The sequence below is a fragment of the Panthera onca genome, chromosome B4, assembly GCF_046562875.1.
Source record: "Panthera onca isolate mPanOnc1 chromosome B4, mPanOnc1 haplotype 2, whole genome shotgun sequence".
Lineage (NCBI taxonomy): Eukaryota > Metazoa > Chordata > Mammalia > Carnivora > Felidae > Panthera > Panthera onca.
In genome coordinates this window covers 95608221-95635090 of record NC_138345.1, presented here as the reverse complement: position 1 = coordinate 95635090, position 26870 = coordinate 95608221, and the positions used below count along the sequence as shown (strand labels likewise).

The window sequence follows — 26870 nt, the reverse complement described above, 5'->3', positions numbered from 1 at the left end:
CTATTCAAGAAACTTAATCTGATCAGTGTTTTTTTTTTTAAGGGCTTTTTCCTCCCTTGAAAAGAATTTTTTAAATGTTTATATGTTTATTTTTGAGAGGCAAAGGCAGGGTGGGGGGTGGGCTGTGCAGAGAGAAAAGGAGACAGAGAATCCCAAGCAGGCTCCATGCCGACTTGGGACTCGAACTCAAAAATCATGAGATCATGACCTGAGCCTAAATCAGGAGTCAGACGCGTGACCAACTGAGCCACCCCGGTGCCCTCCTCCTTTGAATGATGTAATTAAACACTGTAAGTCTAATGTATATCCTTCCTCTCTTTTTAAAAAATAGAATCAAGGAGATAATCTTCTTCCATCTTTGCGGAAATTTATTGCATCCTTCTTTAAACCTGGGTTTGAGAAATATAGTAACTTGGATCTGTTTCGGTAAGTTTGTAGAACTCTTGACTTATAGAAGAAAGAGAGTATAGTTTAGTGGAAAAACTACATTTTTTTGTGTGGGTTGATTATATTTTAGACTGATGTAAAAAAATACTTGAACATTCTTATAGAACTATTATGAGGGCAGTAGAACTTAATAAAAATGGAGAAAAGAGGTAATACGCATTCCTTGGAGTAGAGACACTAACAAAGGAAGGCTTATATTAACATCATGGTGACTCATCCTGCTTTTAATTTATTATTGTTCATTTTAGTACTTAATACTATAGCAGTGAATTATCGGAGACAATCTCAGTGATTTCTGAAAAAATGAATTTTAATTTATTTGGTGAGCTCAAGTAGATGTAAATAATATGCCTTTTACTTTTTCTTAAAATCTAAAGAGAATTGCTCTAGCCTCTGAAATATTGAGTGGGAAGCTTTCAGGCAATCTTTTTCAACCACTTTCTCAGTAATTTCCAGAGAGCTCTATATTTACTGCCTTTGCTTGCTTAGTTGTGAATTCTTACTCTAACAATAATAGGAGGCCACAGCCAATCCTGAGGAATTACTTCTGGGTGGACTTCTCTTCCCTTCCTCCCCATCCCTATAGGGGTCAGCAAAGTTGTTGTTTTTTTTATAAATATTTATTTTGAGAGAGAGGGAGTGAGAGAGAGCACGGACAGATGGGGGAGGGGCAGAGAGAGATGGAGAGAGAGAATCCCCCAGGCAGGCTCCACACTCAGCTCGGAGCCCTCAGCGTAGAGCCCAATACAGGGCTTGACCCACAACCTTGAGATCATGACCTGAGCCTTTGACCCAAGAGTTGTATGCTCAGGTGTTCCACCAAACTTTTTTCTTTTCTTTTCTTTCTTTCTTCTTCTTTTTTTTTAAATGTTTATTTTGGAGAGAGAGAGAGAGACAGAGCTTGAGCAGAGGAGGGGCAGAGAGAGAGGGAGACACAGAATCCGAAGCAGGCTCCAGTCTCTGAGCTGTCAGCACAGAGCCTGATACGGGGCTTGAACTCATGAACCACAAGATCATGACCTGAGCCAAAGTCAGATGCTTAACTGATTGAGCCACCCACCTGCCTCGCAAACTTTTTTTCGTAAGGGCTAGATAGTAAATAGGCTTGCAAGCTGTGTGGTCTATCACTTCTTGTTACCTATGCTGTTTAGGAAGAAAGTAGCCATAGACAATATATAAATGAATGAGCTAAATGAATGAGCATGGCTGTATGCTAATAAAACTTTATTTACAAAAATAAGTTTGCTGATCCCAAATCAAACAGCATCAAAAAGAAAATATTTTATCATAACATACTCTATCATTTTATGTTAGGAAGAACTGAGAGAAGGAAGACCTAAGTTGAATATCTCCTAAAAATTTTTGTTGTAGAAAATAGTGCAGATAAAGTTTTGGTTTTAAATATGTAAGTCAAAAGCTTGCAAATATTTTTCTTTTCTTAGGTGCTTCCCCTGCTTATCCCACAGTGTAGCAGTGTTATATGAAAACATTTTCTAAAAGTAACCCACATTTTGTTAATTCAGTGGTCCATCTACCTTAGAATATCAGTTTTACTTGAGATTTGGCAAAAGTTGGGGTCACTATTCTTTTCCTAGACTTGAGTCTTTATGTCTATCCTCTTATGGTAACCAGTTTATTGACATAGTGACTTTAGTACTGTTTCTGAAATTCTTTCTGCTCTATTACATCTAGATTAATATCTTACAGTTAATTACGAAAGAGTAATTTAAAATACAAAATAATGGAGAATAAGTAAACTATCTGTAAGAAACTTAGAGATTGTTCAGCTTCCTCCTGCTGACTTCGTCTCTGTCAAGTTAGATTGCTTTAATGTCTCAAACTTAGGCACAGGACAGATCTAAAGCTGAACATTTTACAGACTTGCTCGTTCTGATCTTCCCTTGGGCATGGAGGTAATTGGTTTAGCTTAAAAGAAGATGCTGCTAGTTTCTGCTGTGGTAACTAATCAAAGATCTTCAGATCTTCTTGATGTCAGCTTAATGAAGGAGACTGAATAACTGTCAATAAAAATTTGGAAAGGGGCTGCCTCCTAATAATCTTCTATTGTTTACTAAGTCACCTTGCCTTATGAAATGTTTCATGGGAATAGTCATAATTCATAATACACCAGGAGTTACAAGGAAAAGGTATCTTGTGCTTAGTTTAGACAATACTGAAGACCTTATTTACACAGTGTGCATTTTTTGTTCATTTAGGAAATCTTTTTTGAGTCAGTTTTTAGGAGAATGGCAGTAGGTGAGATAGTTGTTAGCATTGTCATACTTCTTATTGATGTTGATAAAAAAAATTTTTAATTTATAAATAGAGTCAAGATTTATTTAATACGGTAAGTCGATGCTCTTAATAGGTTCAAAATATTTTTTTTTTATTTCATGAGTAGAAATTGTGAAACAATACTAAGAATTTTGTATGTGTTGTAATATTTACATGGAGTTGGGTTCTATCATTTCCCTTTCTATGTAACTTTTAATAAAAAGAACTAGATAAGGTAATTTTCATGTGTTTCAAATCAATTTGGAGGTTAGTAGATAGCCACAGAAGTTAACCAGGGGATTTTATTCAGTGTACTGAAGTTAGCTTAGGGATGGAGTCTTAAATAGATTAGATCTCCTCTTACGTCAGTTTTCAGTTGACAAAACTAGTATCCTTAGAAGTCAAGTGATTAAATGACAGTAATACAGCTAGTTAAGGCCAAGTCATCAGCAGGATAATAACCTGACTCCTAAATGTCCTGTTTTTTTTCTCTTGCTTATGGTTCCTCCTGCCCTCTGCCTCCATACAGTTTCTCTAATCCATTAAAACTCAGTTCCTTGCAATAATTGATTGACTTCATAGAATCTTTAATATGCTATTAAACACTCTATTGTGGCTTTTTATAAGAGTGTACTATAATTTTCAGTATTTCCCAGTTTTACTTGATTATGGACCTCTTCTGACAAGTACCTTATGGACCGATATGTTACCGAATACACTTTGATATATCTAAAAGGCTATGTGTGTATATGTGAGGAAGAGATTATTTTCAGATATCAACTTTTATAACTCTTAAATAATTTTTTTTTTTTTTAAATGTATAGATTTTGTGGAGAAATTTTAGATACATAGTAATCTCATTTGTTCTCTGTTTTTGATTAGATGATTATGGTGGTTTATTTAATTTGGGGCTGGGGCATAGAATGAATTCATTTTTGAAGAGTTACTCGTGTAGGTATAAAATAATAGACTGTGTGATGCTAGAGATGGGACCAAAGCAGTATGGTATACATGTGAAAATAAAGTATACTTCAAGGACATTTAAGTTGAAACAGAGGTCTTTTTTGTTTTGTTTTGTTTCTGTTTTTCTTAAGTGTTAGTAATCCATGTGTGCATAGGCATAATTTCCAACAGTGTTTTTTTGTTTGTTTTTTTCCAGGTATCTTTTAAATATCCCAGGACCACTTGACATTCCAGCCCGTTTATGTAAAGGGACTTTTGATGATGAGTTGTTTAACCACCAGGTTCCTTATTTGTGGCTGATTTACTGGTGAGACATTATCTAACATGGAGAGAAATGTTGCATATTAGGCTTGCATTTGTTATTTATTACCAAATTACCTTGTGTTAAAGTTAACTTGATGCTAAAGTCATTGAAGCAAAATTGAAGGGACATACTTTATACATTATTAAAGGTTTATACATTATTAAAGAAGAAACATCAAAAGAAGAATTCCATTCTATATCTGTGATGCTTAAATATATATTGTCATTCCTTTACTAATCGAAGTGAGCTGTAGACATACATTGTTTTCCTTCATTTTTAAAACAGCCTTTGTCATCCTCTTCAATCAAGTATTAAAGAGACAGTGGAGGCATATGAGGCAGCATTAGGGGTGGCCATGAGATCTGATATAGTGCAGAAGATTTGGATGGAGTAAGTTTAGTTCCTCTTAATAAGAATGGGATTTGGAATAAGGGGATATGGTGGGGGGAAAGGGGTGATCAGTTTTCTGAGTGAGAGACTCGCTGCCTTAATTATTCTAAATTATAATATTTTTCTTTTGGCAGTTATCTTGTCTTTGCCAATAATAGAGCTGCTGGATCCAGAAACAAAGTCCAAGAATTCAGATTTTTTACTGATTTAGTGAATAGATGTTTGGTTACAGTCCCTGCCCGATACCCCATTCCTTTTAGCAGTGCTGATTACTGGTCCAACTATGAATTTCATAATAGGGTAAGAACTTAAAACTTTTTTCTTTAGATACTTGTACAAAAGAAGGGGACTTGGAAAAATGACAGTAAAACTCCTGTTTTTTATCAAGAGAGCTTTGTAGGACCACTTTCCTAGCATTTAATGTTATTCTTGACCGTGTTTCCTGCTTATCTCTTAAATCTAGGAACAGAGCCCTTTAAGGTTCAGTTAAGATAAATGTGTATTTTGATTCTTATATTTAAGAAAAATTAACATTGAAGCAAAATTGAAGAAATGTTAAAGTTTAATACATATTAAAGAGGAAAGATCAAAAAATGTAATTATAATAATATCTAATGTTTTGCTTGATTAGTTGGAAATTCACTGAATGAAAAATTCCATAATGTACAGTGGAGCTACTTTTTTTTGGTTAATACTGTGTTAAGTGAATATAGCTATACATAGGGCATAAGAAAGCTGAAATTAGATGTTGTTTAGAATTTTAATAGTAGAATAGAACTAATGATCTATTTATAAGGTTATTTCCTTATAAGAAAGGAAGCAAAGGTTTGTTTTAGTTTCTTTTCAGAGACCCCTTTTATTCAGTACAGTGTAGGCTAAAATTTCCTATTAAAGCTCCATGTAGGCTAAAACATATATGTATTCTATTTTTTGGTGGGATGGTTTGTTGCTAATCGGGATAACCAATTATTATGCTTTGTACTTCTATGCCATTCTTTATCCCAGGATCTCAAACCACTTTGTGGACATTAAGTCATTTACACACGGGCATTCCATGAGCAAGATGTGGCAGGTATTATTAGTCCTATGACTTGCCCAGCTATACAGCAAGTAAAGGTAGACTCAGGAATGAAAACCCGGACTCCTGGCTTCTTGTCAGTGTTCTCAGTCCATGGCTATCATCACTAGATCATATTTCCTAATTCATATTTGGAAAGTCACTAATATAATTAATGGTAGGAACTGTAACTCACAGCATCATACATTATTATAATTTATACATTCATGTCTTAAAGACCATTTTGGTTTTCTCATTAAAACATTTAAGTAATTGGATTTCACATTTTGTTGCATTTATTTTCCCCCCGTCAACCTTTCCAGGTTATTTTCTTTTATTTGAGCTGTGTTCCAAAGACTCAGCATTCCAAAACCTTGGAACGGTTTTGCTCAATTATGCCAACTAATTCTGGACTTGCACTGAGGTAAGAAAAAATAAAATTCTTTTCAATCTCAGCTCAATATTATATAGCTCTTCATATAAAATTATTCTTGAAAACGTGACTAAAAGTAGTCTGTCCTTTACTATTTTCTCGTTGATATATACTACTTTAATTTCAGAGTTAAGCAATATACAGCTTCATATAAAAGTCAGTATAAAAATCTGATAACTTCAGAAAACTGCAGGTTTTAAGGGGCATATAATTCAAGTAAAGTTCATTTATGTCCCTAAGCACATACCATCTGTCCTTAGCACGTGCATAATAAGCAATAATCATGTTTTACATAGCAAAGAAATATTACTTAAGAGGTTTGTAAAGTGTTATTACAAAGATAGCAGCCAACTGTATATATTTTGGTTATTATGACTTGTTTTCATATATGTCAGTTGCTCTGAAGTATTAACATGCATCAGAATCTCCTGGGATGTTTGTGTAAAATACAGATCCCTGGGGGTGCCTGGCTGGCTCAGTTGGTAGAGTCTGTGACTCTTGATCTCAGGGTCATGAGCTCAAGCCCCACATTGGGTGTGGAGCATTCTTAAAAATACAGATTCCTGAGCTTGAGCCCTCAAATCACATTTGAGAAACACTTATGTACGGATTTCATATATTGAACTGGAGATTTCTGAGCATCTCTTTGTAGTTTCTCTATTCCAACAGAGTAAACTTATTTTCACTGTCAAGAATTGTGCTTTTTAATTCAAAATGGTACCCTACATGCTAATGCCTTGGCTTGTACTTGTGCAGTGATTCCCACTGCATTGTATTGTGTCTTATGTTTCTAAGTTTGTTTTGTGGATCATAAGGTACCTAAATTTATCAAATATTTCCTTATGTGTTAAAATATTTACATTCCACTTAGCCCGTGTGTGGGAAAATGGTATGAGGTTGAAAAAAATTTGAAGGTCTGAGGGTGCAACAAAAGTAGTGTTTCATAATAAAAATTCTTAGTAAACATTCTAGTCTTTGGAAGCTAATACAGAAATTTCTATTATAAGGCATCACCTTTGGTAAAACATTTGAAAAATATAAAATGTATTATTTTGACTAGTTTCTGTTATGATAGAATTATAGGCATTATAGGAAAGGTAGTTTAATTGTTGGTTTTGTTGGTAAAGCTCCACTTCTGTATTTTGATAGTTACTTCCTTGTGATCATTCTTGTCTTTTTTTTTTTTTTTTTCAGAATAGAGAACTTAATAATTAGTCACTGTACTTACATTTTAGCCCAAGAAACATTCATATTTACGTCTACTCTGTTTAATAAAGAAAGAAAAATACAAGGAAATTGCATTAATATATCTAGTCATTATTATAAAAATTTTGGGGGAGGGGGTGCTTGGAGGGAGTGCTTTAGTGTAGGAGTACATGGACCTTATTCTACTTTATTGAACATGGCATGGGTCTTGACTGGGTATCTTGCTAGCTTGCTTATTCCTGTCCCGGGGTGATTTTTGTAAGAGGTATTCTAGAATCACGTGCTGAATAGCCTTGAGGGAATTTAACTGATCAAAAATTGTACCTCATCAAACATTCTGCTCATAGAGCACATTGGGGGTTCCCTACACTTACAGTGCCTTGTTCATTTTCCTGAATGTACTTTGCAGGCTACTTCAACATGAATGGGAAGAAAGCAATGTTCAGATTCTGAAACTTCAAGCCAAGATGTTTACATATAATATTCCAACATGCCTGGCCACCTGGAAAATGTAATGCAGCAATCATGTACATGTTTTTATAGCTATTGCTTTTATTTGTAAGGTTTGCTCCAGACAGGTAAATCTGAAATGACATCTATGTTTTTTTTTCCTGGACAGATCTCTACTCTAATTTAGATTTGTTTTTGTCACTTGCTGAGGTTTTCTACCAAGAGTAAGGGAGTGCTCGTTAACAATTGCTTTTAAAAGCAAAAATGGGTAGAATTTGAATTTTTTTTGGCGGCAGAACATTTAGGTAACAGTAGTGTTATCAAACAAATCTGTTATACACATTTTAAGACCATCTTTTTTTAAATGTGTGGGTTTCCCTCCCCCCTTTTATAGTCTGATGTCTTTTTTTTTTTTAAGCTATTAAGAGTGCCAGGTGTTTTTACTAGTAATTATGAGTATTTTTCATGAACGTTATTTATGTTCAAAACACTGGTCTGCTTAATTCTTGTAAAGTTGATAAAAATTGTTGAATTTTTCTTTTCACTATAGGTTACCCTCCTTGGAAGTTTAGCCTGTTACTTTCAGGAAGTTTTGTACTCAGATTCCCACAGTCAGTATTCTGCCAGTGGTAGTATCTCATTTCGTTCAAAGATATATAAATTTTTCTTTTCCCTTTTCTATATTCCTTTGTTTTTTCTTAGAGCCATTGCTGCTGAGATTGTTCTAAAGGGACAAAGAGAGGTAAGCTATGATTATCAGATGGGTCACTTTGTTTTTAAGCTGTTCTGCCCCTTTTGTTGACTTCTCAGTTTAAAAGGATTAATGCATAGATGTTACCATCCTAAGAACTCTAAATGTTTGGAAACTTGAAAACCCAGTGTAACCGTTTTGTATTTCGTGAGGTCCCAGTCAAATAATTAGGGTTATAAAGGTGTTTTTCATCATGTTTCCTGATGGAATTGTGTGTATATCTATCTTATAGGTCCACCGTTTATATCAGAGAGCCTTACAGAAGTTACCTCTTTGTGCATCACTGTGGAAAGATGTAATGCTTTTTACCTTTTATTTCATCTTGAAGTTTTCCTATAAATTTTCTGCATGTGCCATATCCATTGATGTGGTGATGCTCAAAATCTAGCTAAGTCTTACTTCTGTGCTTCCCTGTCTTTTACAGCAACTCTTGTTTGAAGCATCAGAAGGAGGTAAAACTGATAACCTGAGAAAACTAGTTTCCAAGTGCCAAGAGATTGGAGTCAGCCTAAATGAGCTCTTAAATTTAAACAGTTACAAAACAGAAAGCAAGAATCACTGAACACTGGGTGCAGTCAGTTCTAAGTCCTTATAATAATTGCCAAAATTATTTGAATGATCCTTCAAGATTAGGCTGATCCCTGGCTAAGGTCTGCGTAAGGCAGACAAGCATTTTACTGATCATATCAAGTCCCCTACAATATCCTATCCTCAAAACCGGAAGCAATGAACATGACCCTCTTCGGTTGGATAAATGAACTTCCTGTTTGGCCTACTTCTAGGCCCTGCCAGATTCTCATAACATCATGTACGTAAGTATAGTTCCTCAAAGTGACTGACATTTATTTTAATTTTGCTTTGTTTTGTTTTTATTTTTTACTTTCCCCCTTTTCTTTACGTTGTGCTATTCCTGATTCACTTGACACACTCTGATGCCTGAGAGATTCTTGTTGGGATTTAATTTCCAGGGCTGTGTTTACAGTAAAAACCAGGCAGTCCCTTTTAGTTCTTCTTCTTTTAAACCTTTGAGATTCTTCATTTCAGGATTTAAAACTTAAGCAGTCCATCTTAAGGAAAGTGTAACTGCCATGGCCACAAGTCTGCTAGTTGCACTTGAATGCTCTAACAGGGTTGTTTATTGCCCTTTCTACGTTCTGGACTCCTTGCCGAGACTGTTTAACTTGAAGATTAAAGAAACTATTGCAAATGCCAGTGCATCAGAACCTAAGAGTGGTCAAATATTATGTGCAATTTTTTTGTAAAGAAATTTTAATTTATAATAAAGTTTAACAGTTTAAAGAACAGTTAATATTTGAACTGCTTTGTATTGAAATACTACTTTGTAGTATTAAAATTGTTTATAAACAAAATATTTTTTAATATAAGTTAACTTTTTAAAAAACGTTGCTGTCTTTATTCACTTTTCACACACACATGGTGGGAAAGGGTTCCAATATGAGATACGGATTTTCACTGTAATTATATCCTAGCCTGCTTTCCCATAAACATTCCAGTGACTTCTTGATTTATGAGAAGATAGGTTCTGTTCTGTTTTGAGGACAGTAACAGGTTTGCATTACCTTTAAATTCCTCGTTCTCAGAACCCAGTGTTTAGAAAGTATCTCTCAACTGTAGTTTGAATGAGTTGCTTAGTGACATGCTCTCTTATGTTGAATATCATTATGACCAAATATAGAGGAGACTTTGGAGGTCTTTTTCCTAGTCTATAGTCGGTTGTTTGCACCTGGTAGAAAATTGGTTAATGATACACACACTTTCACAAATCTGGTTTTATAGCTACAATTCAATCTGATTACTGGAGACAGAGCAGCAGCCCCATGAAATAGTAGGCAAATTTGTACACATGTGTATTTGTATAATGCTTAGTCAAAATAAAATCATGTTTTGAGGCCCAACTGTGTGCCTACCAGACAGTGCGTATTTGGTAGTAAGTGCTCTTGGGTGAGGTCAGGAATGAAACCCACTTATCTAGTGTCTTTCATTAAATCAAAAGAGGCTAATTGATTTTTCTCTAAAACCAAAGAAATTTGGATGGAAGACAGTAATCACAGAGGGGTGTGTTCCTCCATTGTATGCATTTAACTGTTTAACCCTGAAAGCTTTTCCCGCTCTATTTGGAAACCATTGTTAGGTGCTTAGAAAAAAATTTCCAGTCTGTCCCCTCGTAGTGTAACAGTTTTGATGTTAATTAACTGAAATGTCAGTTTTTTGCAGACAGTGATAAGTCTTGAACTTTTGTATATTCTTAAACTTACCATTTGTTGCATTAACAATTCATCAGCAGTAACTTTTATCTCTTTTTAAAAAAAGAATACTTTGCATTGGTGCATCAGCTCCATGGTCCTGCCATGCAGGCTATCCGCAGTGACAACTCCAGGAGTCGCTGTTACACTGTGCATAGTCATGCAGAAGACCTAGCATTTGTTAAGCAGCTGTTTCCTTTTTGATCAGTTGTCATACTGCTATTTAAAATCAAGAAGCTTGGGGTACCTGACTGGCTCAGTCAGAGTATGCGACTCTTGATCTTGGGGTTCTGAATTCGAGCCCCACGTTGGGAGTGGAGTTTACTTCAAAAAATAAAAAAATAAAAAATGGGCACCTGGTGTCTCAGTCGGTTAAGTGTCCAACTTCCGCTCAGATCATGATCTTGCAGTTTGTGGGTTCGAGCCCCACCTCGGGCTCTGTGCTGACAGTTCGGAGCCTGGAGCTTGCTTTGGATTCTGTGTCTCCCTCTCTCTCTGCCCTTCCCCTGCTCTTGCTCTCTCTCTCTCTCTCTCTCTCTCAAAAATAAACATTTAAAAAAATTTTAATAAAAAAATGTTTTTAAAAAGTAAAATCAAGAAGCTATTGTATAAAAATTATATTGCTTTTAAGATACCTCTTATGTCACCCTTTCTTCCTGTCATTTTACAAACTCTCTTTAATCTCCCCTTCCCCCAAAAGCAAGTACTGCTTACAAGTGAGGTATATGTTTTGGTCATCCTTCTGTATTTGTTTTTATCAGTTTTAAAATTAAGTACTTTCAACATATAATAATTTGAATATTAAAACTCAATAAACTTGATAAAGGTTTTAATAACCTGGTATTAATAACTTGACAAAGTTACTGTGGTAGCATGAATATACTACTTAACATACCGTATGACAAAGTCTTTGGGCAGAGAAATGGCCTACCGTCAGGAAAGGTTAGTCATTGAGAACTGCAGTTCTTTGCACTCCCTTAGTCCTACCGGTGGGGGGAAACACAAAAGAGGCATTTTAGGCTTTGGGGCTTTATCTCTGATAAAGGAAGTGGTGTGGCAGATTGCGGTGTATTTTTATGTGTTTTTCTTCATTTTAGAGAACAGCCTAATATTTCTATTTGCCTTTTAACGGAAAGTGGACCTTGTAACATTGTTGTCACTGGATTATCTAAGGCGGTTTGCTTTCAATTAAAGGGCATATAAACCTACATCATAAAGCAAGCAAGAATCTCCAGGTGCAACATCTAAGAGCTAAAGGCACTAAGCAGACAAGCAGAAGGTGATTAAGACTGACAACAAATGTAGAGAGACTTTATTGAAGATTGTAGTTCAAATATTTATTTTTCAAGGTGGTTGAAAAAGTAGGAACATATGGCTGTAACACAAAACAGGGCCAATATTCTTGCTTAAAGCTGTCATGTGTTCACAGATAAGTCATAATTTCCTTAGTCTGCTTTCATATCTGCACGTTAACATTAGTTCGACTGAAGAATGGGGAAATAAAATTTTAGTAACCTTTTAGATTTGGATATTATGTCTGAAAATGTATCATTGCCCCTCCATGAGAAATAATAGTAATTATACAGAACATTTTGGAATAAGAACTGATCAAGAGAAGGCAGACTTCTCAAGAACATTTTTGAAATTGTTGCTTTTTTGTCCAACCTCAAATTTCACAGTTCAGTCTATCTTTCCAAGCTGTTTCTTTTATTTTTTTAGGGCTGTTTTCATTTACTTCCAGAAAGTCCCCTCCCTTTCTGCAGGTGTTCTTCAGTTGTGCGTTTCTTATTTTGGGGGCCAGTGGACAGCTGCCTAAGGAAATGCTGCCCCACCCTGCTGTTGTTACCATGGCCCATGGCCACTCACATGGCCTCCTCAGTAATGGCTATGCTGTATTTTGTCAGTACTACTTGGTTGAGGTATCTGCAATAAATGTGAAGAGTTTGTTTTGTTTTTTTTTTTCTGACATCTTTGAGGTAGATAATAGCTGTGTCTTTTGTAGTAAAATGGATGTAGAATTTTCTCCGCTTTTCATTTCATTGATCTTCACAAGAGAGACCCCACAACAAGTTTTCAGAGACTCCACAGTGCAGAATCACATTTTTTTTTTTTTTTGGTTTCAGAATCAATTTGAACTTTGTGCTAGACATTGCAGATACAAAGATGAAAAAGGCTCTTGAGTCTAACAGAACAGAAGAGTGTATGACAAGGAAGCATTTTCAAAGGAGCTCCAAGTTTGGGCTGAGAAAGGTTGGGAAAGTCTTCCTGGCTAAGTGAATTATTGGCTAAGTCATAAAATAGGAAAAATTAAGGCCCGTAATATTTCCAAAAATTACGTGCTACTTGCACCTGAGTATTATGGAAAGGTTTACACGTTTAGAAACCTATGCATTTCTTAAAACTTCCTAAAAAGCTGCTTTGACTTTGTACTAATTCATTCACAACTGACTTTATTAAACATGATGACAGGTATGGCATGTAAAACTCCATAGCAGCCACATCCGTCCAGAAGAAAGAACTCTTAGGGCACATTGTACTTCAAAATCCACATGAACATGCTGAATAGAAGTCAGTTTTATCAGGCCCAATTTAAACAGCCTTGATGTGGAGAGTCATTGAAATTCTAACTGCTGCAACTAGTTTTCTTTTTTTTCCCCTAACTCCTTGGATAATCCATGAATGAAAGGCTGCTCTCAACATTTACTAGCATCTGCAAATGCTATGGAGCCCTGTTTTAATCCCAGTCAAGGCTACAAAGTTCTGTTCCATGACTCATAAGACTCAGTTAATTTTTTATCTATATAGAAGAACTACCTGGAGAGAGCCCAGTGTTCAATGCTTTAAACTGGTTTTTCCAAACGACACATTTCAGCCCAACACAAATGTTTTAATGTAGAATTCAGTAATGCTGGGAATTTGAAATATTTCAGTTGGGAAGCAAAAAAATTTACATGAATTTAGAAGGAACATGTGCTTCCTGCTTTCATCAATAAAGCGGAAGATCCACACAGGCCAATTTGATTGGTCTTACATGATGTGACTTTGCTGTGAGTGCTGGTGGGCCTGACTTTTTTCCTCTAGTAAGGTACAACTATTGCATAGAAGACCACGAATAGAATATCAAGAGTGTCTTGAGTCCATTGTATCACAAACACTATGGAATAACGAATATTTTCCCTTTGTGGAAGAGGTTAATCAATTTGGGGGCCACCCAAAATATAAATGAATGTGACTCTTCAAAGGGCTATCTTCTATGAACTAAAAGCCTAATCCAAACAAGAAAAAAACTATTTGCACAGCTGTCCTAGAAGAGAATACGGCACTTACCCTTAAATTGGTCATTTAAAAGCTTCAAGATTTGATCAACTTCAGCCAAAATCAAAGGTAGATTTACAATATTGTTTGGTCAATCAAGCAAATTAAATCTTGCAAATGTTCTTACCTAGTGATGTAAACATTGTGAAAGAAGGATAGCCAACAGCCTAAGGGAGCTGAACCAATTAGGAAGATAGAGGACTGATGAGCTGTTTGCATTAATGGAGATAATCGGGATATCTGCTGCCAAGGCCAAAACAAACACTCAACTTAGCACATCATACAGTCAAAATTATGAAACTGCCTGTGGATAGATTTGGCATTTCATGCTGGTTGAAATGGAGCTACAAAGAAATCATTTCAGGAAATAGAGGAGTATGGACCAACGTGAGTAATGAGAAAAGCACATATCTAAAAGATCTGGATGTTAGATTTCGTTCCAACACTAGCTGTGTAATTGTGACAGGTCATTTCATCGCTTCTTGTCTGTTTCCACATATATAAAATATGGAAATATATGCATTTACCTCAGTGGTGTTGAGAGATAGTATAGTAGAAATTATCTTTTAAGACTAAGGGTAGTATTTTGAGTTGGGGATCATTTTCCAAAACTTGAGGGCAAAGAGATGCTACAAAATAAGTCATTGTTTTGTTTTGGATGTACTTTCGTTACTGTCAGTTGGAGCATATGTCCGTACCCAATACTCAAGCATGAGTTAGTTGCTCTCTCTCGGTAAGAGACACAACAGAAAGCACTACCATCTAAATTCAGTGGTGGTACTGCCCAAAATAACAGGTAAAACTATCCACTAGCAGATGGTCTTAACGTCAGGTTAAATAAAACGGGATCAATATGAAGATCCTCTGTTATCAATTCCGAGGTTTCTCAGCATGCTAGCTGGGCTTTTTTGTGTGTGGTGTAAGGAGGATAAAAACTACTTAATTCAGGACCCAGTTTTCACTTCTTGATGGGTCTAGAAAGAATTAATGGCCAATATAAGTGTAGAGAGTAGCCAATAATCCTAGTCACTTTCCACCCTTTTTATTGGAGTTGCCTATGAAGGGCATGGCACCATTGGCCAATTTAAACTTATTCTTGCAGGCCAGAAGTAACAAATGATTTAATCAGGCAAGAGTTTGCATGATCCCCAAGCTGGAAAACCATCCTTCAAGGACATTCTTTAAAGAGAAGGGAATTGTCTTTTTTTCCTTTTTAACCATAATTTTACTTTTTACTGTAATGAGACCAATCCTGGTGGAAGCTCTGCTTCCATTGGTGGAAAGAGGAAAAAAATCACAGAATGAACAGAGCATAATTGGTAGCATTCACTTTTGGTTATTGGTTAATGTGGCACTAAATAAAAGCAATGTGATCTACTGGGGAGAATAAAAAGGATGAGTCAAAATAGCCAAGAGTAAAATCCAGGGCTTCCATTATGTTGCAAATGAGCCTTCTATGGTAGGACTGAGAAAAACGAAGCAGTGGCTTAAACGAGGTGGAAGTTTCTCTCTGAGGTAAAAATCCAAGTATGGAGATGGGCTGAGTGGCGTGGCACTCCATGGTGATAGAGTCCTAGGCACCTTCTGCCTTGTTGCTCTGTCCTGCGTGACCTCCGTTCTCAAGAGGACTGCCACATGTGGTTCTGCTGGTCATTTCCTGCACATGGCCAAAAGCCTGAAATAACAGGGGTTGAAATAAGTCCACAATCACAAGCATCCTAGGCCACTGGCAGAGTTGGCCTGGGGGAAGGAGGGCCTTTTTTTAATTCACACAGAGGGATCACCTGGACCCCAAGTTTTATGGGGAGGTGGGCCTTTCTCTAAATTGCACAACAGCCCTCTGGTTGGTGGTCCTGATGATTCAAGACAGCTTTTCCAGCCCCAGCCCTTTTGTTCACATTCTGTTTAGCAGGAAAGAAGAACAAGGGGAACAAACTTCCTCTCTTAAGAGTACTTCCCAGAAGCTGAACATAACCACATCTGCTTTGTCTCATTGTTTAGAACATAGACACTTGGCCACTTCAAGGGAGGCTGGGATATTCAAGGATGAAGAACAGAATGCATAATTTGGGGACAGCTAAGCATCTCTGCCACACCACCATCAAAGAGTAAACAGACTATAGGATGAGGTTAGTGACTTGAACCTAGCTTGTTCTAATCTCTAAACAACTTTCTAATGGCAAACCACTAAAATCCCTTCCAGTTCTATAGTCCTACTCTATAAATCTTTAGTTTGGTATAGAAAAGCAGAAAGTGCATTTCCCAGACTTAGTGGGTTAATGTAGGTTCAGGGGTGGGCATTTAATAAGAGCTAACAATTGAGGCCTTACTGCCAAGTGCTTGAGGTTTATTAACTTAATTAAATTCTCACAACAACCCTATGAAATACTGTTATAATCCCCATTTTACAGGTGGCAAATAGAGTCCAGAGAAGTTAACTAAGTCACCAACATAGTAAATGACCAACCCAGGAAGTTAACTGCTGAGTGCATGCCCTTAACTGGCAACTTAAAGTGTAAAGTGAGTTGAGTTGGTCCACTGAGAAGCAATCTTGGGGTCTTTGAGGGAATTATTGAGAAACGATCTTTCTTTTTTCTAAGCTAGTAGAATGTAAGCCTGGAGCTGTGATAGCTGCCTCACCACAGCTCTGTGAATGCTGGGAGTCAGGCCCAAGAGGGAAGCCCAGCTGAGGGTGGAAAGAGACCTATTCATGGTGGCAGCAGGATTCACTGTGGCCGAAACCACATACCCCTGGATTTTCCAGGCATTTAAAAATTTTCATTCTCATCAACCACCTCCCTTCCCTCCCTTTTACCCCATACCATTTTTTTTTTTAAATGTCTGTTTATTTTTGAGTGAGAGCTAGGGACGTGTGAGCTAGGGACGGGCAGAGGGAGAGGGAGAGAGAGAATCCCAAGCAGAGCCAGGGAGGGACAGAGGGAGAGAGGGAGTGAGAGGAAATCCCAAGCAGACTTGACTCTGTCAGCACAGAGCCTGATTTGGGGCTCCATCTCACGAATCGTGAGGTCAAGACCTGAGCCAAAACCAAGAGTCTGAAGCTTAACCAGCTGAGCCACCCAAGCGCCCCTCCCCCTACCTTTTTAAAATGAGCTGCTGAGATTCAGCAGAGGTTCTTGTCCTCTGACAACATAATAGGTTAACTGAATTCAGCTAAGCTCTTGTGAACCTATGCCTGAAGAACATAAGTAGCATCATGGTTTAAGATCCTGAGGACAGAGAATGGAGTAAGTTCTTATAGCCACATGAGTAAAGAAACTTAAGTAATAACTTTATGTTGAAGTTGAGGGGTCTGTAAGAAGACCAGCCAGAGAGTTGCGTATTTAGAAAACGCAGGAAGTGGGGCTGAGAAGACACTCTTCAGAGAGAAAAGTATAGCTTAGTGCTTAAGATCTCTGTACTTTGGATTCAACACCTGCCTGTATGACCTCGGGAAATTTCACTTAACTCCTAAGCCAACATTTGTTCATTAGTGAGATGAGGTTAATATTAGTATTTATCTCACTTGAGATTGTGAGGATAATAAGTTCATACAGGTTAAGAGCTTAGAACAGTGACTGGGACACAAAATACTCCATAACATTAGCTATCCATAGCATATGTGAGATTACAGAGACAGTTTGAGGAAGAAGCCTCAGCAATGTACGTTAGGGCAGCAATTCAGTGTAACGAGAAGGCTTGTGGTGGGGGTGTCTAATTACTTCATAAACTTCCCGAGAGTAAGGAAGACCTGAAGAAAATATTGAGACAAAGAAAGTGGAATGATCAAGGAACTTAGCTGTTATATATATTATTGTCAAGTTAGCTTGGACCTATATTTATTTAGCAAAATAAAGTTGTAATGAAGGCTTGGAAACAAAATGGTGCTGATGGATGGGACTAGCACTTGCAAAGAGATGGAAATAAGGTACGGCTTTTTTCTGTTGGAGGTTCGCTAATGTGGGGAGTGTTTAAAGAGATTACAATGATTCTAGATCATTGGTGGTTCTAGATCTACAGCATCAGGAACATCTGGGAGCTTGTTAGAAATGCAGAATCTCAGGCCCTACCCCAGACCTACTGAACTAGAATCTGTATTTAATAAGATTCCTGGGCGATTTTATGTACATTAAAATTTGAGAAGCACTGCTCTAGGGTAGAGAGGAATTAATGGATTTAAATTTTTTTTTAATACAAAAGAAGAAGAAATGTCACAAATCATTGGAGTATCTACGTAAATATTTGGAATATAGTGGCTACCAGGTGCTTCGTTTTCTTCAGGCTCCATCTCACTACGAGGTATGTGCCTACCAGGTTTCAGTAACGCAGTAATCACCATGGATCTACATTGTCATCAATGCTCTTCATTCTAAAACTGATGCTAAGGAATAATTCTGGCTCCACAAGTTTTATATCTTTAAGTGCTCCTGAAATTTAAGTGAATGGTAACTCCTTGTTTATTCACAAGAGGGTTGTATTAGTTATGTATTGCTGTGTAACAAATTACCCTCAAGCCAAACAACTTAAAGCAACAAACTATTGTATCATAGTCTCTGTGGGTCAGGAATCCAGCAGGGCTTAGCTAGGTGGTTAGGTGGTTTGACTCAGGGTCTTGTAAGGAGTTGAATCCAACTGTTGGCTGGGCCGCAGTCAGTTATCTGAGGCCTAAAAAGAGCTGAAGGGTCTACTTCCAAACTTGCTCTTATAGTTGTTTGTAGGCCTAGGTTTTTTCCCATATGTATGTCTCTGTAGACTGCCTGAGTGGCTTCATGGCATGGTAGCTGGCTCCCCCAAGTGAGTAAGCCAGGGGAAAGAGAGACACACAGAGAAAGAGACAAAAAGAGACAGAGGGCATCAAAAAATGGGAGTTGCTGTCTTTTAAAACCTGACATTGAAGATGACAAACCATCACTTCTGCCATATGCTACTGGTCACACAGACCCAACCTTGGTACAATATGGGAGGGCATTACCCAAGGGTGTGAATATCAGCAGGTGGAGATCACTGAGGGGCCATCTTGGAGTTTGGCTACTACAACGGTAGAGGAAGTTCTTCCCTATGAGCAGTGAAAGTCACCCAAGCTCCAGTAACAGGTGGAGCTTGTAGCTAGGAACCTCTTCAGTCTCCATGGAAAGGAAGGAGCCCAACCAATATGACTTACAGATCTCACACCCATCTTTGAACTGCTTCAAGAGCTGCCGATCCAAGCACAAATGGATTTTAGTACTAATTCGATGGGGAAAAGAGAATATGGTAGCAAAGAATACCTATTCGGTCAAGACAGCCTTTATATTCCAAAAAATCTGGATGCAGAAGTGGTCCCAGCAGCTGTTTAATTCATAATTGTATCAAAAAGTGGGGAGGGATGTTTTACCTGAAAATAGCCAAACTGATTCCTCTAAACAGGCCATACTTGTCATGAATAATGACCTTCTCACATCAAACATTGGCTTTTTTGGTCTAGAGCCAAAGAAGCAGTGAATGATGAGTATAACCAAATTTTGGAGAAACTTCTGCAACTCCTCTTATCCCCAGGCCAGCAGATAGGAAACAAACAAACAAACAAACAAACAAACAAACAAACAACTTCTATCACTTTGGTATCATTTCCTTTTGAAATGAAATGCATCCTTTTGCTTGTAGGTGGTGCCACCTGCTTCTTAATCAGCTCTGTGAACCCTTCTGCAGTCTCCCACACTGAGCCAAGCATATGATCACTTTACGTCCCATTATCCACACACTATTAAAATTGAAAAAAAAAATTTGTAGAGGAGCTATTGTCTATCTCCACTAGATTTTGGCTAAGACACATGCCTCCAGTCATACATGACAAGTATTTAAACTTTCTTACTCATTACAAAGGTATTCAGAGGAAAAGTGAAATATTCCAGAGATTGTAGCAGGCAAAATCAGCTACACAATCTTTTTCTAATTATTATAACAAAGCACCACATCAAGAATTCTCATTTTTCCATTGGAAAATAAAGTTATGTTAATCAGAAACAATGACATTTGGTCTACTTTAGATCAAAGGCCCCTCCATACCCCAGAGGGCCAATTCTGCTCTTGTTAAGACAAAAGCCTTGGGTAAAAAATATGAGTTTTTTTTCTTCTTCTTCTTTTTTGTGGACCATTTCCTTATTGTGGCTTTCAATAAACCTCTCAGTGGTTAGCAAGTTTTGACCAGAATGTCAAGCAAGATCTTTTTCTACTGTGGAATGGAGATTTAAAATTTGAGAACTTAATCAGATAGGTATCAGATGTACAACAAACTGCAAATCCTTTCAATGAAAACAAAACTTTTCCAATAATTGATATAGCTTTGTGCCCCATTTTTCTCTTGACTTTTGCAGTTAATTGGAAAATGAACTTTGCTGACAGATGCAGTATACTCTGCATGTTTTATTAACCCCATTTTATAGTAAGCGCTCTGAAAAGGGAAGTGAAGAAACTTGCCCACTATTAAGCGTTAGACCTGGGATTTGAACACAGGCCACCTGGCTTCAGAATCTGAATGCTCAGTCACTATGTTATATTCCTCCCCAGAGTAACCACTCAGTGCATGTTTACTAAATAATTGGTTTAATTTTAATCTGTGCTACACAAATTCTTTGTAGACAAATGTTAAACAAAGAATGAAGATGTTTATAGAGTTTTATAAATATTTTTCTTAGTCAATGCTTTAGCCAACATTTTCACTCATTTTTCTTTAATTTGAAATAAATTTTCTCCTGTCTCTACTACTCCCCTTTTCCTTACACTCAGGATAGCTAGTTTTCTTTTCCTTTTGTTTCCTGTTCTCCCTTGCCCAAGGAGTGATACTTCAATCCCCCTAAAGACTTAGCTCCCTTGGGCAGGAGAGTGTAGTGGTTCTCAGACATGAGCCTGCATCAGAATCACCTGGATGACCAGTTAAAACACACATTGTTGAGGGGCGCCTGGGTGGCTCAGTCGGTTAAGCGTCCGACTTCGGCTCAGGTCATGGTCTCGCGGTCCATGAGTTCGAGCCCCGCATTGGGCTCTGTGCTGACCGCTCAGAGCCTGGAGCCTATTTCAGTTTCTGTGTCTCCCTCTCTCTCTGACCCTCCCCCCTTCATGCTCTGTCTCTCTGTCTCAAAAATAAATAAACGTTAAAAAAAAATAAAAAAAAAAAAACAACACACACATTGTTGGGTGCCAGCACAGAGTTTCTCATTCACTAGGTTGGGAGTGAGGCCCAAGAATATGGTTTTCTAAGTTCCTAGGGACCACACTTTGAAACTCACTAGTGCAGCTGTTCAAAGAAATGCCTCTGAGACCCACCTTCACTATTTATTAGGCAGGTGATCAAACCTTTGTTTGATCAAAACTTTGTGGGACACTTGGCTGGCTCCATTGCTGGAAGCATGTGACTCTTGATCTCAGGGTGGTAGGTTCAAGTCCCACGTTGAGTGTAGAGGTTACTTAAAAAATAAAATCTTAAAAAAAACAAAACCAAAAAACTTTGTACCACAGCTTCCTCATCTATAAAATGGGAATGACAACAGGACCCATTTCATGGGTTTGTCTCCTAATGAAGTATTGTACATAAAAGCACTTAACACTGCCTGTCATATTCAAGTCTCCAGTAACAGCTATTACAAGCTGGCTTTTGTAGACATGCATACACTTAGAATTCATTTACAACTAAAATAATAGCTATTAGCAATAAAAAAAAAGGTGTTTCTCATTCTTGATAATTACTTGTCAGAGTTTTTTTTCTTCTGTCATTATCTTGGCCTCTCAGCCTACTCACTGACTTCTTCCAGGGGAGTAGGCGAGCTAGGTCATAATGGAACGTTTGGGAGAGGCTTCTGGCCTGCCTGTGTTATCCCCCTCCTCTCTTTTTTAAAATTTGAAACTGGGGAGCCTGCATGGCTCAGTTAGTTAAGTGTCCAACTCTTGATTTCGGCTCAGGTCATGCTCTCACAGTTCATGGGATCAGGCCCAGCATTAGGCTGTGTGCTGACAGCACAGAGCATGTTTGGGGATTCTCTCTCTCCCTCTCTCTCTTCCCCTCCTCCTCTCTCTCTTCCTCTCAAAATAAATAAATAAACCTTAAAAATTTTTTTTTGGAACTACTCTGTCCATAGGAACCATCAGTTCTGCTGTTCCAAGAGGTAACTATAGAAAACCCAACCTCCATGTGGGGAGGCCATGGTCATCCAGTGCTGCCTGTATCTGGGAAAAGAATATGGCTAATTCTGGAAAGCTCACTTGCAAGATTTTTTTTTTAAGTTTTTTTTTTTTTTTTAATTTATTTAGTGTGAGTGAGAGAGAGGCAAGGAGGGAGGGAGAGAGAGAATCCCAAGCAGGCTCCACACTGTCAGCATGAAGCCTGACACAGGACTCGAACCCACGAACAGTGAGATGGTGACCTGGGCTGAAATCAAAAGCCGGATGTTAACCGACTGAACCGCACAGCTGCCCCATCACTTGTTGAGATTTTTTAGGACACGTTCTGTAATATTAAGTTTTTCATTAGAAAATGTGACACATTGATCCATATCTGCTTTATGTTTTCTTATTTCTCATTTCCTTGGAACTCAGGCGGAGAGAAAGGATGCTACTTGTGGGAACTCTTCAAATCCAGTTCAAGGTCTGAGCCTTTAGCTATGTAGTGTTTTGACCTTGGCAGATTACTGAAGTTTATAGAGGCTGCATCCACAGGTGAGTATATGTGTTTATACAGGCTGCACTGGTGTTAAGGAAGTCTGGGGCATTTGAAGGATGAGAAAAGACTGGTGTTTTTTGAGAACATGGCATCACAGAGCCTTCTGGAGATCAAATCTCCTGGTCCTGGTGGTCTCAGGAATATTTCCAGAAGCTGTGCTTGCCGTAGGGGAGCAGCTTTACAAAGGTGGAATAAAACTGCCCAGATACGCCTCTGGTATCTTGTCCTCACAAGACAGCCACATGCAGGGTTGATCACAGCCCTACTGGTTACATCGAAAGGATTGAGTTAAAAAAAGAGAAACGGTGAAGGCTGGGGTCGAAGGGTGGGGTTCATATTCCTGCTGCTGCCTGTTTCCTTCCATGTGGAGGATACTCCTGGTAGCAGTCTGTCCTCTTGCTGACTTGTCCTGTAGAAGGGATAAGTGACATATCTGATTAGCATGTAGAAGTACTCAGTCTTTTCTTCCCTTTGCTAGTGCCCTCCTGAAGATTACATTAGAAGGTTCTGTTCTTTTGTGTTGTTATTTCACAGAAACTCACCCTCACATGGGGAGATCTGTGTTGGACCAGTGTTCTCTGTGACTCAGTGGACAAGTCTGTCTAGTTCTCAGTTACGTATTAGAAAGCTGCTTGTCTGTGGATGAAAGCCCTGCTGTCTTTCATCAGCTTTATCAGCAATAAAGGTGATGTTTAACCTTTGCTGCCTTACTCCTTGTCCCAGTTTTCAACAGGTTCCAAACAAAGGCAGGAAAAGAGATTTCTATTTATTGAAACTTCCCAAACACCAGTAGTTAAGGATTTATTAAGCACTTATGAAGTACTTTGCATAATAACAATCCCTCGAGGTCAGCTATGAGGTAGATGCCATTATTATCCCCATTTTATAGATGAAGAAATGGCTGTTAAGAGGAATTAATTAATATGCTCATGATTAATTAAAGAATATGCCCACCCAGAATTAAGTAATATGCCAACTCGGCTGGTAAAATGGCTGTTCTGACACTCATATGTATGACTGTCTGACCCAGGGCCCTGCTATTCCCTTTGTCCAAATTTCCTATTTGAGAACAGAAAGGCAGTTTAAAATATATAGTTTAGAGTTTTAGGTAAAAACAAAACAAAACAAAACAAAAAAAACCCAAACTCTATGTATTGTATGTATTTTATGATGATGCAGATTTCATTTTGGAAATTGTAATAAACATAACCAATAAACCAGTAAGTAACCAAATGGGAGAGAAAATAATGATCTGTAGAAGGGTTGGTGGTTCATTGCTATATTTCCTATGCCAGCGGAACTTGGGAGATGGAGCAGGGGGAAGATCTTACCTAGGAACTTAGGAAAGATAATACAACTTATTAAAAAAGATTTAAAAACTTTGGACAGTGAAGCTAGGCATGTTAGTTGAGGAGGGATTGTGAAGGTCAGTATCAATAAAAAGCCCTTCAGAGTAACTCAAGTAAAAAAGAAGGTTAATTGAGAGGATACAACAACTTCATAGACATCTAAGAATAGGACAGAAAGCATGACCAGGCCACCCAGGGAATGGAACTTTCTAGAAACTCAGTCTTTCATGGGGCTACTGGCCACTTCTATTCCTTTCTGCTTGCTACACCAGTCCTTTGTTTTTCTCTTCAGAGTGCCTTTTTCTGCTTTCCAAAACTTAAGTTTACACATAGTTTTGGCTTCTCAGGGTGTCAATGCTAGCCAAAATTTCATTTGATCTTTCTGTTCAAGCACCCATCCCATCATCATCTGACTTAGTTAGATTGTCTTAATGTCCTAATTCCAAATTCTTTGGAAAGAGTATCTGATTGATCTGGCTTGAGTCAAGGAGAATTTGATAGGGGTTGTGGCTGGGAAGCAATTGCAAACATTGTGCATGCGTGGGCTGGACAAGTACCTCCAATCTGTCTCCCCTAGTGAGGAAAATCAAAATTAGTCACATCTGCAGAACAGGCCGATCAAGAGCCCCAAACTCTTCTAAAAGATCCTTGCCCAGAGGGAGGGAACTCTGGCTGGTTCCTTAAGCACTGATGGTCAACACTTAAAGGTTTTGACCATGTGACCCTGACTTCTCCTTATCACTACCAAATGATTAATTGGATCAGAAAGGGCAACCTATCCATCATCTGGACATTGACCTCTCTGATTGCTTAGCCCCCAAAGCTCTGTTCCATAGGGACAACAGTGATCAATCAACTTCTTTCCCTTCTAGAGTAGGAGTGGAAGATACAGAACGAGCCAAGTCAGTGATAGCAAGTGAGAGTCCTAAAGTGAAACCTGGGGGGTGGTGGGGTCCCCTTGGGAAGCACTAGGCTGAAGTCATGAATAATCCCAAGTTATAAATAAATGAAACCATGAATTAAAGAGAAGTTACAGAATAGAGATGATCAATGGGTGGCAACAGTAGTAGTTGAGCACAAAGACTGGGTCACTTTAACAGTGAGAGATCCATACATTTAAGGAGTAACAAGAATATTCCATTCCTAGACCTGAGGTGAAGGCTTCTGGTTCTCCAACACCATGCTAAAGTTCTGAGGCCCTGTGTTCCCATGAGATTCCTTCTTTTCTTATTGCCACAGGTGTCCTCCCAACCAGTCTCTACTCTCCCTCATTACTTATAATCCAAAGAGCCTAATTAACCGCCATTACTGATTACCTCACTTCAGTATTTTGATATGGATAGCCTAGGGTGGAAAATAAAGGGAAGGAAGAAAAAAGGTAAAAAGGGGAGTATAAGGATTTGAAACAGCTAAAGAGAGATTTGATATGTGATGTATCAACTTGACTACCCATGCTTTTGGGACTGGTATGTTCTGTGACTTTGTGCTGTGATTCTCTAACTTACTTGGCCTTTACCTGCTTCTCTCACTTCCTGGGGAGAGACAGAAGCAGAAAGAACAGCCTTCAAACTTACTGTAATCTTAGAGATTGATATTGATATATCAATTGATATAATTGATATTAGTTCATCAGTAGTTTGAGGAAGAATGAGAGACAGTGAAGAGCTGGAGAAGTTAAGAGACTTGCTCAGGATTCCACAGCAGGTCTCTAAGAAGGGGGTTTAAGTCCCAAGTCTTTATTCTTCATCATCACTAAATGAACAGACTGAATGTCCATCACTCATTACACACAACTATGTGCTCTAGCTTCCAGGATGTTGATTTAAGGTCTCACTGCCTTCACCAGCAAATTCCTAAATCTCTAAAATTTCCTCTACAATTCTGACATCAAGTCCCATGTGTGGGTTTCCTTCCTGCAACCACAATTGAACCCTCCCTGCCCCACTACCCTCTTAGTTCAGATGCCAGTTGCAAGTCCTAGATTATTACCCGTGCTTCTGACAAACCAGCTAGAGATGGGATGTTCCAAAGTCATCCTTGAATTCAATCAATTTGCTAGAGGGGCTCACACAATATAGAGCAACATTTTACCTACCAGATTACCAGTTTATGATGGAAGGATATACCTCAGAAACAGCCAGGTGGAAGAGATGCATGCAGCAAAGGATGGGGAAAGGTGCTTCTTCCATGCCTTCTACACAGGAGCCACTATCTCCAAATTTGTGTGTGTTCACCAACCCAGAAACTCTCTGAACCCCATCCTTTCAGATTTTCATGGAGGCTTCATTACAGAAGCATGATTGATTAAATCATTGGCCGTTGGTGATTCAACTTAATCTCTAGTCCCTTCCACTCCCAAGAGGTCAAGGGCAGGGTGGGGACTGGTGGGGGTGGGGACAGAAAGTTCCAACCCTCCAATCACAGGGTTGGCTCCCCTCACAACCAGTCTCCATCCTTAGGTGATTTAGGGATCTCCCAAAGCCCCTCATTAACATAACAAAACACACCTTCCTGGTTCTCATAATTTAAGAAATTCCAAGGGTTTTAGGAGCTCTGGCCAGGAATGGGGAATAAGACCAAATTCGTATTTCTTATTATAAATCACAATACTACACTTTCCAAGAAGACTAACACGAGAATTCATCTAAAACATTGAGAATTGGGAAGTTAACCATTATTTGATCTAGATTTTCACTCAATATAATAGACTTTCTTTGGTATCCAAGACATCTGATGAAGTGAGTCTTGCTTAGATTGATTAAGCCCAGCTCTGTCTCCCTGAATTATCCACCGATTGGTTTTGTTCTCTGAAAAAGTAATTTGGCTCATTCTGTGACTGCCTTTTAAGTGCTATTAAATAAAATCCAACTTTTATTCATGACTCCTCACTTTTGACCTTAGAGAGTCACTTCTCATTCTGACTCTCAGTTTCTTTATTTGCAAAATGGCAAGTCCTGCTTTGCTTATGTCATAGGACT

The 26870-nt window shown here is 38.2% G+C and overlaps 1 protein-coding gene and 1 long non-coding RNA gene across 3 annotated transcripts in view; both read left to right on the top strand.

The window, feature by feature from the left end:
• The window catches only part of ZFC3H1 (zinc finger C3H1-type containing), a 53877-nt gene extending 44298 nt beyond the window's left edge, over window positions 1-9579 (top strand). For both annotated transcript variants that reach the window (XM_078449674.2, XM_078449673.2), the window contains 9 exons: window positions 332-426; window positions 3881-3991; window positions 4274-4378; window positions 4513-4678; window positions 5759-5859; window positions 7484-7585; window positions 8227-8266; window positions 8508-8570; window positions 8700-9579. In XM_078449674.2, coding sequence (XP_078305800.2) covers window positions 332-426; window positions 3881-3991; window positions 4274-4378; window positions 4513-4678; window positions 5759-5859; window positions 7484-7585; window positions 8227-8266; window positions 8508-8570; window positions 8700-8837 — 921 coding nt within the window. In that variant the 3' untranslated portion in view covers window positions 8838-9579. The remainder of the gene's footprint in view (window positions 1-331; window positions 427-3880; window positions 3992-4273; window positions 4379-4512; window positions 4679-5758; window positions 5860-7483; window positions 7586-8226; window positions 8267-8507; window positions 8571-8699) is intronic.
• A 10895-nt stretch (window positions 9580-20474) lies between these two features.
• Window positions 20475-26870, top strand: part of LOC132694067 (uncharacterized) — a 34869-nt gene continuing 28473 nt past the window's right edge. Inside the window, exon 1 of the long non-coding RNA XR_013556705.2 lies at window positions 20475-22539. This is a non-coding gene — a long non-coding RNA (uncharacterized LOC132694067). The remainder of the gene's footprint in view (window positions 22540-26870) is intronic.